Source organism: Nansenia antarctica (assembly GCF_963989245.1).
Source record: "Nansenia antarctica genome assembly, chromosome: 2".
Taxonomy (NCBI): domain Eukaryota; kingdom Metazoa; phylum Chordata; class Actinopteri; order Argentiniformes; family Microstomatidae; genus Nansenia; species Nansenia antarctica.
This window is the reverse complement of record NC_137675.1, coordinates 542,872-558,591: the sequence shown is the minus strand read 5'-3', so window position 1 is coordinate 558,591 and position 15,720 is coordinate 542,872. Positions and strand designations below refer to the sequence as shown.

General features: G+C 42.7%; 1 protein-coding gene across 1 annotated transcript in view; it reads right to left on the bottom strand.

The window, feature by feature from the left end:
- Positions 1-721: 721 nt before the first annotated feature.
- slc44a5a (solute carrier family 44 member 5a) overlaps positions 722-15,720 on the bottom strand; it is a gene marked incomplete at both ends in the record, with an annotated part of 35,154 nt that continues 20,155 nt past the window's right edge. The window contains 7 exon segments of the mRNA XM_080524674.1: positions 722-837; positions 5,741-5,825; positions 6,318-6,406; positions 8,920-8,990; positions 9,084-9,157; positions 11,742-11,845; positions 12,536-12,630. Coding sequence (XP_080380800.1) covers positions 722-837; positions 5,741-5,825; positions 6,318-6,406; positions 8,920-8,990; positions 9,084-9,157; positions 11,742-11,845; positions 12,536-12,630 — 634 coding nt within the window.

The following is a 15,720-nucleotide window of genomic DNA, read 5'->3' as shown; positions in this document are numbered from 1 at the left end:
CAGGGCAACTGCCAATGGCCCCGGGCCTGAGCTAGATTCCTCTTCCTGCTACGACTGGTGGATTGATGATTCACTTGCTTAGTCAAATGTATCGATTGTAAGTCGCTTTGGAATAAGGCGTCTGCTAAATGCCAAACATGTAAATGTAAGGTTACTTTACTAAACACTGTTACCATGGTGACTTTACTTAACACTGTTACCAAGCGCAGGATGGTGGTGACTACTTAACTTTTTTTTATTATCAAATATTAAAATGTATGTAGAGAATGGAGGTGAACAAGATACACCTGACTTGGAGACGTTTCCTTGGCTGCTGCTGTCAGAGATCAACACACTGAACACATCTCACATGGTAGAGATGATCTGAACAGTAACAATGGAGAACACAGACAACTATTCAAGTCGTTTTATTTAGAAAAGTCTTCACATTCTCATTGATCCAACGTTTTACAAAAGAACAAATTACAAAGACATGTAATACCCTGTTAATAAATACCCCATGGATCATTAAATACCCCATAGATCATTAAATACCCCATAGATCATTAATACCTGCTGGCAGATCAGAGCATGGTAGTAACAGACAGTAGAAAAAACGTAGCACTTTGTTTCCCATCTGATTGCAAATGCGGGGGGCGGGGTTATTGGTGAGGGGGTGGGGTTATCGGTGAGGGGGCGGGGTTATTGGTGAGGAGGCGGGGTTATTGGTGAGGGGGCGGGGTTATCGCCGGGTCTTCCTGGGGCTCTGTGGGTCAGCCCTTCCCAGAATGCTGTGCAGCCCAGGGGACATGAGGAAGGGCCTCTCGGGACTGCCGTCATTCCTCTCCAAGTCGTCACCTGGAGGGAGGGAGGAGGGAGGGGAGGAGGGAGGGAGGGGGGAGGGAGGGGGGGAGGGAGGGAGGGAGGGAGGAGGGGAGGGAGGAGGGGAGGAGGGAGGGAGGGAGGAGGGGGGGAGGGAGGGAGGAGGGAGGGAGGAGGGGGGGAGGGGGGAGGGGAGGAGGGAGGGAGGAGGGGAGGGAGGGAGGAGGGAGGAGAGGGAGGGAGGCGGGAGGGAGGGAGGCGGGAGGAGGGGAGGGAGGAGGGGAGAGAGGGAGGAGGGGAGAGAGGGAGGGTGGGAGGGAGGAGGGGTGGGAGGGAGGAGGGGAGGGAGGGAGGGAGGAGGGGAGGGTGGGGGGGAGGAGAGGGAGGGAGGAAGGAGGGGAGGGAGATGGAGGGATGGATGGACAGATGGAGGGGGGAGGGAGGGAGGGAGGAGGGGAGGGAGGAGGGGAGAGAGGGAGGGTGGGAGGGAGGGAGGAGGTGAGGAGGGGAGGGAGGGAGGGAGGAGGGGAGGGTGGGAGGGAGGAGGGAGGAGGGGAGGGAGGGAGGAGGGGAGGGAGGGGAGGAGGGAGAGGGAGGGAGGAAGGAGGGGAGGGAGATGGAGGGATGGATGGATGGACAGATGGAGGGGGGAGGAGGGGAGGGAGGGAGGGATGGATGGATGGACAGATGGAGGGGGGAGGAGGGGAGGGAGGAGGGAGGCAGGGATGGATGGATGGGCAGGTGGAGGGGGGAGGATGTGTGAAAGGGGTTAGAGAGGTCAGGTTGGATGAGAGGAGAGAGTCAGGTCCAGATTAAACGTTCTGAGCAACCGGGCCCTGGTTCTGTTCTGTTCTGTTCAGATGTTCTGTTCTGTTCTGTTCTGTTCAGATGTTCTGTTCAGATGTTCTGTTCTGTTCTGTTCAGATGTTCTGTTCAGATGTTCTGTTCTGTTCTGTTCAGATGTTCTGTTCAGATGTTCTGTTCTGTTCTGTTCTGTTCAGATGTTCTGTTCAGATGTTCTGGTTCTGTTCTGGTCAGATGTTCTGTTCTGTTCTGTTCTGTTCTGTTCTGTTCTGTTCTGTTCTGTTCTGTTCAGATGTTCTGTTCTGTTCAGATGTTCTGTTCTGTTCTGTTCTGTTCAGATGTTCTGTTCAGATGTTCTGTTCTGTTCAGATGTTCTGTTCTGTTCTGTTCAGATGTTCTGTTCAGATGTTCTGGTTCTGTTCTGGTCAGATGTTCTGTTCTGTTCTGTTCTGTTCAGATGTTCTGTTCTGTTCTGTTCAGATGTTCTGTTCTGTTCTGTTCTGTTCTGTTCAGATGTTCTGTTCAGATGTTCTGTTCTGTTCTGTTCAGATGTTCTGTTCTGTTCTGTTCTGTTCTGTTCTGTTCAGATGTTCTGTTCAGATGTTCTGTTCTGTTCTGTTCTGTTCAGATGTTCTGTTCTGTTCTGTTCTGTTCTGTTCTGTTCTGTTCTGTTCTGTTCTGTTCAGATGTTCTGTTCAGATGTTCTGTTCAGATGTTCTGGTTCTGTTCTGTTCTGTTCTGGTCAGATGTTCTGTTCTGTTCCTGTTCTGTTCTGTTCTGTTCTGTTCAGATGTTCTGTTCTGTTCTGTTCTGTTCTGTTCTGTTCTGTTCTGTCTGTTCTGTCTGTTCTGTTCTGTTCTGTTCTGTTCAGATGTTCTGTTCTGTCTGTTCTGTTCTGTTCTGTTCTGTTCTGTTCTGTTCAGATGTTCTGTTCTGTTCTGTTCAGATGTTCTGTTCTGTTCTGTTCTTTCTGCTCAGATGTTCTGTTCAGATGTTCTGTTCTGTTCAGATGTTCTGTTCTGTTCTGTTCTGTTCTGTTCAGATGTTCTGTTCTGTTCTGTTCTGTTCTGTTCAGATGTTCTGTTCAGATGTTCTGTTCAGATGTTCTGTTCTGTTCTGTTCTGTTCAGATGTTCTGTTCAGATGTTCTGTTCTGTTCTGTTCAGATGTTCTGTTCTGTTCTGTTCTGTTCTGTTCAGATGTTCTGTTCTGTTCTGTTCAGATGTTCTGTTCAGATGTTCTGTTCTGTTCTGTTCTGTTCTGTTCAGATGTTCTGTTCTGTTCTGTTCTGTTCAGATGTTCTGTTCTGTTCTGTTCTGGTCAGATGTTCTGTTCAGATGTTCTGTTCTGTTCTGTTCTGTTCAGATGTTCTGTTCTGTCTGTTCTGTTCTGTTCTGTCTGTTCTGTTCTGTCTGTTCTGTTCTGTTCTGTTCTGTTCTGTTCTGTTCTGTTCTGTCTGTTCTGTTCTGTCTGTTCTGTTCTGTTCTGTTCTGTTCTGTTCTGTTCTGTCTGTTCTGTTCTGTCTGTTCTGTTCTGTTCTGTTCTGTTCTGTTCTGTTCTGTTCTGTTCTGTTCTGTTCTGTTCTGTTCCGTTCTGTTCTGTTCTGTTCTGTTCTGTTCTGTCGGTTCTGTTCTGTTCTGTCTGTTCTGTTCTGTTCTGTTCTGTTCTGTTCAGATGTTCTGTTCTGTTCAGATGTTCTGTTCTGTTCTGTTCTGTTCTGTCTGTTCTGTTCTGTTCTGTTCTGTTCTGTTCTGTTCTGTTCAGATGTTCTGTTCTGTTCTGTTCTGTTCTGTTCTGTCTGTTCTGTTCTGTTCTGTCTGTTCTGTTCTGTTCTGTTCTGTTCTGTTCTGTTCTGTTCCTGTTCTGTTCTGTTCTGTTCAGATGTTCTGTTCTGTTCAGATGTTCTGTTCTGTTCTGTTCAGATGTTCTGTTCTGTTCTGTTCTGTTCTGTTCAGATGTTCTGTTCAGATGTTCTGTTCTGTTCTGTTCTGTTCAGATGTTCTGTTCTGTTCAGATGTTCTGTTCTGTTCTGTTCTGTTCTGTTCTGTTCTGTTCTGCTCTGTTCTGTTCTGTTCTGTTCTGGTTCTGTTCTGTTCTGGTTGTATTCAGATGTTCTGTTCTGTTCTGTTCAGATGTTCTGTTCTGTTCTGGTTGTATTCAGATGTTCTGTTCTGTTCTGTTCAGATGTTCTGTTCTGTTCTGATGTTCTGTTCTGTTCTGTTCAGATGTTCTGTTCAGATGTTCTGTTCTGTTCTGTTCAGATGTTCTGTTCAGATGTTCTGTTCTGTTCTGTTCTGTTCAGATGTTCTGTTCAGATGTTCTGTTCTGTTCTGTTCTGTTCTGTTCAGATGTTCTGTTCAGATGTTCTGTTCTGTTCTGTTCTGTTCTGTTCAGATGTTCTGTTCTGTTCTGTTCTGTTCAGATGTTCTGTTCTGTTCAGATGTTCTGTTCTGTTCTGTTCTGTTCTGTTCAGATGTTCTGTTCTGTTCTGTTCAGATGTTCTGTTCTGTTCTGTTCTGTTCAGATGTTCTGTTCTGTTCTGTTCTGTTCAGATGTTCTGTTCTGTTCTGTTCTGTTCTGTTCTGTTCTGTTCTGTTCTGTTCTGTTCTGTTCTGTTCTGTCTGTTCTGTTCTGTTCTGTTCTGTTCAGATGTTCTGTTCAGATGTTCTGTTCTGTTCAGATGTTCTGTTCAGATGTTCTGTTCAGATGTTCTGTTCTGTTCTGTTCTGTCTGTTCTGTTCTGTTCCTGTTCTGTTCTGTTCTGTTCTGTTCTGTTCAGATGTTCTGTTCTGTTCTGTTCAGATGTTCTGTTCTGTTCTGTTCTGTTCTGTTCTGTTCTGTTCTGTTCAGATGTTCTGTTCTGTTCTGTTCTGTTCTGTTCAGATGTTCTGTTCAGATGTTCTGTTCTGTCTGTTCTGTTCTGTTCTGTTCTGTCTGTTCTGTCTGTTCTGTCTGTTCTGTTCTGTCTGTTCTGTTCTGTTCTGTTCTGTCTGTTCTGTTCTGTTCAGATGTTCTGTTCTGTTCTGTTCTGTTCTGTTCTGTTCAGATGTTCTGTTCAGATGTTCTGTTCTGTTCTGTTCTGTTCTGTTCAGATGTTCTGTTCTGTTCTGTTCTGTTCTGTTCAGATGTTCTGTTCTGTTCTGTTCTGTTCAGATGTTCTGTTCTGTTCTGTTCTGTTCTGTTCTGTTCTGTTCTGTCTGTTCTGTTCTGTTCTGTTCTGTTCAGATGTTCTGTTCAGATGTTCTGTTCTGTTCAGATGTTCTGTTCAGATGTTCTGTTCAGATGTTCTGTTCTGTTCTGTTCTGTTCTGTTCTGTCTGTTCTGTTCTGTTCCTGTTCTGTTCCTGTTCTGTTCTGTTCTGTTCTGTTCTGTTCAGATGTTCTGTTCTGTTCAGATGTTCTGTTCTGTTCTGTTCTGTTCTGTTCTGTTCAGATGTTCTGTTCTGTCTGTTCTGTTCTGTTCTGTTCTGTCTGTTCTGTCTGTTCTGTCTGTTCTGTTCTGTCTGTTCTGTTCTGTTCTGTTCTGTTCTGTTCTGTTCTGTCTGTTCTGTTCTGTTCAGATGTTCTGTTCTGTTCTGTTCTGTTCTGTTCTGTTCAGATGTTCTGTTCTGTTCTGTTCTGTTCTGTTCTGTTCAGATGTTCTGTTCAGATGTTCTGTTCTGTTCTGTTCTGTTCTGTTCAGATGTTCTGTTCAGATGTTCTGTTCAGATGTTCTGTTCTGTTCTGTTCTGTTCTGTTCTGTCTGTTCTGTTCTGTTCCTGTTCTGTTCAGATGTTCTGTTCTGTCTGTTCTGTTCTGTTCTGTTCTGTTCTGTTCTGTTCTGTTCTGTTCTGTTCTGTTCTGTTCTGTTCAGATGTTCTGTTCTGTTCAGATGTTCTGTTCTGTTCTGTTCTGTTCTGTTCAGATGTTCTGTTCAGATGTTCTGTTCTGTTCTGGTTGTATTCAGATGTTCTATTCAGATGTTCTGTTCTGTTCAGATGTTCTATTCAGATGTTCTGTTCTGTTCAGATGTTCTGTTCTGTTCAGATGTTCTATTCAGATGTTCTGTTCAGATGTTCTATTTCCCAGCATCCTCCCCTGTCCCGCCCCCAGGGCGTGCTGTGTAGAGGAGAGAGAGCGGGAACAGGAAGTACTTACAGAAGCACAGGAAGAGCGTGTCCACACACATGGCGTAGACGCTGAAGAAGGCGTGGGCGACCAGGTAGGACCCCAGCGTCACCGTCTACCAATGAGAACGCTCCGTGAGTATCATGTCTACCAATGAGAGCCCAGTAGTAGTAATGTATGTGTCTCACCACTAGGGGGTCAGTAGTAATGTATGTGTCTCACCACTAGGGGGTCAGTCAGTAGTAATGTATGTGTCTCACCACTAGGGGTCAGTAGTAATGTATGTGTCTCACCACTAGGGGGTCAGTCAGTAGTAATGTATGTGTCTCACCACTAGGGGTCAGTAGTAATGTATGTGTCTCACCACTAGGGGTCAGTAGTAATGTATGTGTCTCACCACAAGGGGGGGTCAGTAGTAATGTATGTGTCTCACCACTAGGGGGGGTCAGTAGTAATGTATGTGTCTCACCACTAGGGGGGGTCAGTAGTAAAGTATGTGTCTCACCACTAGGGGTCAGTAGTAATGTATGTGTCTCACCACTAGGGGGGGTCAGTAGTAATGTATGTGTCTCACCACTAGGGGTCAGTAGTAATGTATGTGTCTCACCACTAGGGGGACCCAGTAGTAGTGCAGCGTGGGGACTTCGTCCTGTAGGAAGGGAATCCTCCGTGTGAAGAAGAAGAATGCGACGACACCTGCAAATCACAACACAGAGATAGAGATACTAGATCTGCAATCATAGATACTAGATCTGCAATCATATTATAGATAATATACTACATCCATGGGTACTAGAGCTGTTTGACCAAGTGAGTAAAAATGTTGTTATATCTTTGCACTCGATCAAATTTCAGGACCATCCTTTCATGACTTTTCCTAGATATGTGCTCTTATAGTAGGTAACATAGACACGGCTGTTCTAGTGTTAAACTCTTATAGTAGGTAACATAGACACGGCTGTTCTAGTGTTAAACTCTTATAGTAGGTAACATAGACACGGCTGTTCTAGTGTTAAACTCTTATAGTAGGTAACATAGACACGGCTGTTCTAGTGTTAAACTCTTATAGTAGGTAACATAGACACGGCTGTTCTAGTGTTAAACTCTTATAGTAGGTAACATAGACACGGCTGTTCTAGTGTTAAACTCTTATAGTAGGTAACATAGACACGGCTGTTCGAGTGTTAACTCTTATAGTAGGTAGCATAGACACGGCTGTTCTAGTGTTAAACTCTTATAGTAGGTAACATAGACACGGCTGTTCAAGTGTTAAACTCTTATAGTAGGTAACATAGACACGGCTGTTCTAGTGTTAAACTCTTATAGTAGGTAACATAGACACGTCTGTTCTAGTGTTAAACTCTTATAGTAGGTAACATAGACACGGCTGTTCGAGTGTTAAACTCTTATAGTAGGTAACATAGACACGGCTGTTCTAGTGTTAAACTCTTATAGTAGGTAACATAGACACGGCTGTTCTGGTGTTAAACTCTTATAGTAGGTAACATAGACACGGCTGTTCTAGTGTAAAACTCTTATAGTAGGTAACATAGACACGGCTGTTCGAGTGTTAAACTCTTATAGTAGGTAACATAGACACGTCTGTTCTAGTGTTAAACTCTTATAGTAGGTAACATAGACACGGCTGTTCGAGTGTTAAACTCTTATAGTAGGTAACATAGACACGTCTGTTCTAGTGTTAAACTCTTATAGTAGGTAACATAGACACGTCTGTTCTAGTGTTAAACTCTTATAGTAGGTAACATAGACACGGCTGTTCTAGTGTTAAACTCTTATAGTAGGTAACATAGACACGGCTGTTCTAGTGTTAAACTCTTATAGTAGGTAACATAGACACGGCTGTTCTAGTGTTAAACTCTTATAGTAGGTAACATAGACACGGCTGTTCTAGTGTTAAACTCTTATAGTAGGTAACATAGACACGGCTATTCTAGTGTTAAACTCTTATAGTAGGTAACATAGACACGGCTGTTCGAGTGTTAAACTCTTATAGTAGGTAACATAGACACTTCTGTTCTAGTGTTAAACTCTTATAGTAGGTAACATAGACACGGCTGTTCTAGTGTTAAACTCTTATAATAGGTAACATAGACACGTCTGTTCTAGTGTTAAACTCTTATAGTAGGTAACATAGACACGGCTGTTCTAGTGTTAAACTCTTATAGTAGGTAACATAGACACGGCTGTTCTAGTGTTAAACTCTTATAGTAGGTAACATAGACACGTCTGTTCTAGTGTTAAACTCTTATAGTAGGTAACATAGACACGGCTGTTCTAGTGTTAAACTCTTATAGTAGGTAACATAGACACGGCTGTTCTAGTGTTAAACTCTTATAGTAGGTAACATAGACACGTCTGTTCTAGTGTTAAACTCTTATAGTAGGTAACATAGACACGGCTGTTCTAGTGTTAAACTCTTATAGTAGGTAACATAGACACGGCTGTTCTAGTGTTAAACTCTTATAGTAGGTAACATAGACACGGCTGTTCTAGTGTTAAACTCTTATAGTAGGTAACATAGACACGGCTGTTCTAGTGTTAAACTCTTATAGTAGGTAACATAGACACGGCTGTTCTAGTGTAAAACTCTTATAGTAGGTAACATAGACACATCTGTTCTAGTGTTAAACTCTTATAGTAGGTAACATAGACACGGCTGTTCTAGTGTAAAACTCTTATAGTAGGTAACATAGACACGGCTGTTCTAGTGTTAAACTCTTATAGTAGGTAACATAGACACAGCTGTTCTAGTGTTAAACTCTTATAGTAGGTAACATAGACACAGCTGTTCTAGTGTTAAACTCTTATAGTAGGTAACATAGACACGGCTGTTCTAGTGTTAAACTCTTATAGTAGGTAACATAGACACGGCTGTTCTAGTGTTAAACTCTTATAGTAGGTAACATAGACACGGCTGTTCTAGTGTTAAACTCTTATAGTAGGTAACATAGACACGGCTGTTCTAGTGTTAAACTCTTATAGTAGGTAACATAGACACGGCTGTTCTAGTGTTAAACTCTTATAGTAGGTAACATAGACACGGCTGTTCTAGTGTTAACCATCGAACGCAGACCAACAACATAACGTTTCAACACAATGACTACTTTAACTGTTATGTTTTAACCCTCTGTCAGACACACACCCACACACACACACACACACACACACACACACACACACAGACTTACCGACGCTCCCAGCGATCAGCACCTTCCCCAGGAACAGCAGGAAGTCCGTCACTCTGTCCAGCACCGCCACCCTGCAGGGGACAGAGACACCAGGGTTACCCAGGGAGAGGCAGTGGCCCTGGGCCGGCTCCTAACTCCAGCCCCAGGCTCCGGTCGGGCCTTACCTCACCACGTTCCTCATCAGCAGGCAGAAGGCGTCGCGGGCCGACGTACAGAAGTTCTTCCCGTATATGGCTATCTGGAGACACACACACACACACACACACACACACACACACACACATATATATATATACAGTATATATATAAACATTTTATATAATAATGCAGCAGCGTGACTGAAAGCTGCTGCACCGTGTTTTGTTTTTACTCTTGGAATGATTAGCTGATTAGCCTCAGCTGACCTTAGGGGCCTTGCGGGAATATAGGGTGGGAGGAGATCTGATGTGTATTTTGGTCCAAGACCATTTTGTGATTTGTATGTAATTAGGAGGATTTTGAATTCAATTCTCTGTGATAGGCTGGTAGCCAGTGTAGAGATCTCAGGATTGGTGTAATGTGCTCAAACATCTTTGTTTTTGTCAGGACCCTAGCAGCGGTGTTAGGTGAGAGGGCTAAGGAGATTTGAGTGTAGTCCGCATAGTTGTGGTCGGCAATTTTGTTCTTTTTGCTGAGGTGTCCCAATGGAAGCATGTAGAGATTGAATAGGAGGGGGCCAAGGTTTGATCCTTGGGGAACCCCACATGTAATTTTAATGTTGTCGGACACAAAGTTGCCGATGGAGACATAGTAGCTTCTGTCCTGTAGGTAGGATCTAAACCAGTTTAGGGCAGTGCCCGAAAGTCCTACCCAGGTTGTTAGTCTATCTATTAGAATGTTTATCTATTAGAATGTCTATCTATTAGAATGTTTATCTATTAGAATGTCTATCTATTAGAATGTCTATCTATTAGAATGTTTATCTATTATAATGTCTATCTATTATAATGTCTATCTATTAGAATGTTTATCTATTAGAATGTCTATCTATTAGAATGTCTATCTATTAGAATGTCTATCTATTAGAATGTTTATCTATTATAATGTCTATCTATTATAATGTCTATCTATTAGAATGTTTATCTATTAGAATGTCTATCTATTAGAATGTCTATCTATTAGAATGTCTATCTATTAGAATGTTTATCTATTAGAATGTTTATCTATTAGAATGTTTATCTATTAGAATGTTTATCTATTATAATGTCTATCTATTATAATGTCTATCTATTAGAATGTTTATCTATTAGAATGTTTATCTATTAGAATGTTTATCTATTAGAATGTTTATCTATTAGAATGTTTATCTATTATAATGTCTATCTATTATAATGTCTATCTATTAGAATGTTTATCTATTATAATGTCTATCTATTATAATGTCTATCTATTAGAATGTTTATCTATTAGAATGTCTATCTATTAGAATGTCTATCTATTAGAATGTCTATCTATTAGAATGTTTATCTATTAGAATGTTTATCTATTATAATGTCTATCTATTATAATGTCTATCTATTAGAATGTTTATCTATTATAATGTCTATCTATTATAATGTCTATCTATTAGAATGTTTATCTATTAGAATGTCTATCTATTAGAATGTCTATCTATTAGAATGTCTATCTATTAGAATGTCTATCTATTAGAATGTCTATCTATTATAATGTCTATCTATTAGAATGTCTATCTATTAGAATGTTTATCTATTAGAATGTCTATCTATTAGAATGTCTATCTATTAGAATGTCTATCTATTAGAATGTTTATCTATTAGAATGTCTATCTATTAGAATGTTTATCTATTAGAATGTCTATCTATTAGAATGTTTATCTATTATAATGTCTATCTATTAGAATGTCTATCTATTATAATGTCTATCTATTAGAATGTCTATCTATTAGAATGTTTATCTATTAGAATGTCTATCTATTAGAATGTTTATCTATTAGAATGTCTATCTATTAGAATGTTTATCTATTATAATGTCTATCTATTAGAATGTCTATCTATTAGAATGTCTATCTATTAGAATGTCTATCTATTAGAATGTCTATCTATTAGAATGTCTATCTATTAGAATGTTTATCTATTATAATGTCTATCTATTAGAATGTTTATCTATTAGAATGTCTATCTATTAGAATGTTTATCTATTATAATGTCTATCTATTAGAATGTTTATCTATTAGAATGTCTATCTATTAGAATGTCTATCTATTAGAATGTCTATCTATTAGAATGTTTATCTATTATAATGTCTATCTATTATAATGTCTATCTATTAGAATGTTTATCTATTAGAATGTCTATCTATTAGAATGTTTATCTATTAGAATGTTTATCTATTATAATGTCTATCTATTAGAATGTCTATCTATTAGAATGTTTATCTATTAGAATGTCTATCTATTAGAATGTCTATCTATTAGAATGTCTATCTATTAGAATGTTTATCTATTAGAATGTTTATCTATTAGAATGTTTATCTATTAGAATGTTTATCTATTAGAATGTTTATCTATTAGAATGTCTATCTATTAGAATGTCTATCTATTAGAATGTCTATCTATTAGAATGTCGTGGTCTACAGTGTCAAAGGCAGCGCTAAGGTCTAGTAGTCCCAAAACTGAGATTTGTGAGTGTGAGTATCCCTCACCATGATGTATCACCCCCCCCCCCCCCCTCACCATGGTAACCACCCCCCCCCCCCCCTCACCATGGTAACCACCCCCCCCCCCCCTCCTCACCATGGTAACCACCCCCCCCCCCCCCCCTCACCATGATGTAGGCGTTCCGGTTCATGAACCTGATGAAACGCTCCAGACACCAGAAGCAGCACCGCAGGCAGCAGAACAGGAACCTGGACACCACGTTGTTGGAGCCTGACCGCAACACGACCACAACATGACCACAACGTGACCACAACACGACCACACACAACATGACCACAACACAATCATGTTAGTATCACCTGACCACAACACAACCACAACACGACCACAACATGACCACAACGTGACCACAACACAACCACAACACGACCACAACATGACCACAACACGACCACAACATGACCACAACGTGACCACACCACAACCACAACACGACCACAACATGACCACAACACAACCACAACACGACCACAACATGACCACAACACAACCATGTTAGTATCACCTGACCGCAACACGACCACAACATGACCACAACACAACCACAACACGACCACAACATGACCACAACACAACCACAACACGACCACAACATGACCACAACACAACCACAACACAACCACAACACGACCACAACATGACCACAACACAACCATGTTAGTATCCCCTGACCACAACACAACCCCAACATAACCATGTTAGTATATCACCTGACCACAACACAACCCCAACATAACCATATTAGTATATCACCTGACCACAACACAACCCCAACACAACCATGTTAGTATCACCTGACCACAACACAACCCCAACACAACCATGTTAGTATATCACCTGACCACAACACAACACAACCATGTTAGTATCACCCGCGTGTGTGTGTGTGTGTGTGTGTACCTCTCAGCTGCTGCTCCAGGTACTCCAGGAGGATGCGGACCGTCTGGACCAAGGCCAGAACCAACGCTCCGAACGCCATAGAGCCTGTATGGTACCTACACACACACACACACACACACACACACACACACACACACACACACACACACACACACACATACACATGGAAGGAGGGTGGCAAAATGTACATTTGATAAGTAAGTAAGCTAGCTAAGTAATTAATCTAGCCCTATCATATGTGTGAAAGGGGTTTATCTGTGTGTGTGTGTGTGTGTCTATCTATCTATCTATCTATCTATCTCTGTGTGTGTGTGTCTATCTATCTATCTATGTGTGTGTGTCTATCTATCTGTGTGTGTGTGTCTATCTATCTATCTGTGTGTGTGTGTGTGTGTGTGTGTGTCTATCTATCTGTGTGTGTGTGTGTGTGTGTGTGTGTGTGTCTATCTATCTATCTGTGTGTGTGTGTGTGTGTGTCTATCTATCTATCTATCTCTGTGTGTGTCTATCTATCTATCTCTGTGTGTGTGTGTCTATCTATCTCTCTGTGTGTGTGTGTGTGTGTGTGTCTATCTATCTATCTATCTATCTCTGTGTGTGTGTCTATCTATCTATCTATCTATCTGTGTGTGTGTGTGTGTGTGTGTGTCTATCTATCTATCTATCTCTCTGTGTGTGTGTGTGTGTGTCTATCTATCTATCTATCTCTCTGTGTGTGTGTGTGTGTGTGTGTGTCTATCTATCTATCTATCTATCTCTGTGTGTGTGTCTATCTATCTATCTATCTATCTATCTATCTGTGTGTGTGTGTGTGTGTGTGTCTATCTATCTCTGTGTGTGTGTGTGTCTATCTATCTATCTATCTGTGTCTATCTATCTATCTATCTATCTATCTATCTCTGTGTGTGTGTGTGTCTATCTATCTCTCTGTGTGTGTGTGTCTATCTATCTATCTGTGTGTGTGTGTGTGTGTCTATCTATCTATCTGTGTGTGTGTGTGTGTGTGTGTCTATCTATCTCTCTGTGTGTGTGTGTGTGTGTGTGTGTCTATCTATCTATCTATCTATCTATCTGTGTGTGTGTCTATCTATCTATCTGTGTGTGTGTGTCTATCTATCTATCTCTCTGTGTGTGTGTGTGTGTCTATCTATCTATCTATCTCTGTGTGTGTGTGTCTATCTGTTATGTTATGTTATGTTATGTTAATTTCATTTATAATGCGCCCCCCATCCAACTTTTACATCGGCCCGGGGCGCAGCCCGGGTAAAGGAACAGATAAAGACAAAGACAAGGAACACAGAAAGCAATCAGACACAGACGACTTAAACGTAAAACTCAGGCATACAATTTACAACAAATAGGGAGTAGATTTAGGGAATGTCATTTTGGAAGAGGTGGGTTTTTAACTTGGCTCTAAAGGAGTCCAGAGTGGGGGCAAACTTGATGGCAGAAGGGAGCGCGTTCCACAGGAACTATCGGTGCTATCACCGCAAAGGCACGGTCACCCTTCCTCTTGAGGTTGGTACGTGGGACCCTCAGGCTGAGTTGGGCGTCGGACCTGAGCCTGGGCCTTGAGGTGGAAGACAGGTCCAGGAGGTCCTTGATGTAGGGTGGGGCGAGACTGTTGAGAGCTTTAAAAACAAAGGTGCAGATTTTGAACTTCACTCTCTTCTTCACTGGGAGCCAGTGAAGGGAGATGAGGACAGGGGAGATGTGGTCCCTCATTTTGGTGCCTGACACCAGCCTGGCAGCGGCATTTTGGACTAGCTGCAGGCGGTAGATGGTCTTATCAGGAAGTCCCGCATATAGTGAGTTGCAGTAGTCGAGCCTAGATGATATTAGCATGAGGACGACCCTCCTCAGGTCGCTGGGGGTGAGGAAGGACTTGATCTTGGCTATGATGCGTAGTTGGTATAGACATGCCTTCACGACGGAGCTCACTTGTCGGTCAAGGTTAAGCTCGGAGTCAAAGATGACACCGAGGTTCTTGACATGTGGTCTGACAAGGGTGGACAGGCTTCCCATGTTGGTGCTGAGCTGAGTGATGGCGGTGGTGTTGCCGATGAGGAGGATTTCCCCCTTGCTCTCATTCAGCTGTAGGAAGCTCTGGGCCATCCACTCCTTCACATCGCGGAGGCAGTCCATCAGGCGCTTCAGATCGGCGGGGTCGTCAGTGTTGATTGACAGGTAGAGCTGGGTGTCGTCCGCATAGCAGTGGAATGAGATATTGTAGTGTTGAGGGATTAGACATAGGGGGAGCATGTAGAGGGAGAACAAGATGGGACCGAGGATGGAGCCCTGAGGGACCCCACAGGTGAGGTTGGCTTGTCTGGAGGAGCAGTCTGCTATGTGGACAGCGTAGGTTCTATTGTTGAGGTAGGACTTGAACCACGACAAAGCGGTGTCGGTGATGCCAACCTCCTGCTGGAGGCGATCGAGGAGGATGGCGTGGTCTATGGTGTCAAAAGCTGCGCTGAGGTCCAGGAGGACCAGGGCAGCACATTTCCTGGAGTCTGCGATGAGGAGGAGGTCGTTCCAAACCTTTAAAAGTGCCGACTCAGTGCTATGGCCAGGTCTGAAGCCAGACTGAAACTTCTCCAGGATGTTGTTCTGTTGGAGGTAGGGCCACAGCTGGCTGAGGACAGCCTTTTCCAGGAGCTTGGACACGACTGGGAGCTTGGAAATAGGTCTGTAATTACTGGGGTTGGAGGGGTCCAGGTTAGGTTTCTTGAGGAGAGGCTGGACCACAGCTTGTTTGAGGCTGGGCGGAACAATGCCAGTGGCCAGCGAGCTATTGATTATAGAAAGGATGTGTGGCCCTATCGTGTCGAACACCTCTTTGAGAAGGGGGGTAGGGATGGGGTCCAGAGACGATGAGGCCGGCTTCAGTGCAGCGGCCATCTTGGAGAGGGCTGGTAGAGTGAAAGGACAGAAGCTGGAGAAAGTGGATGAACATCCCAGTGTGACGGCTAAGTCCTTGGTGGAGTGCGGGATGTTTTTTCTGATGTTGGTGACTTTGTCAGAAAAAAAGGATAAAAATTCCTCGCACTTAGCCGGGGATGGATCCTGGATGACGGTAGGGGGGGGTGAACAACGGTGTTGATTGTCCTGAATAACACTCTGGGGTTGTGTGAGTTGTTGGAGATGAGAGTGGCAAAGTACTTAGCCCTTTCAGTCTTTACCAC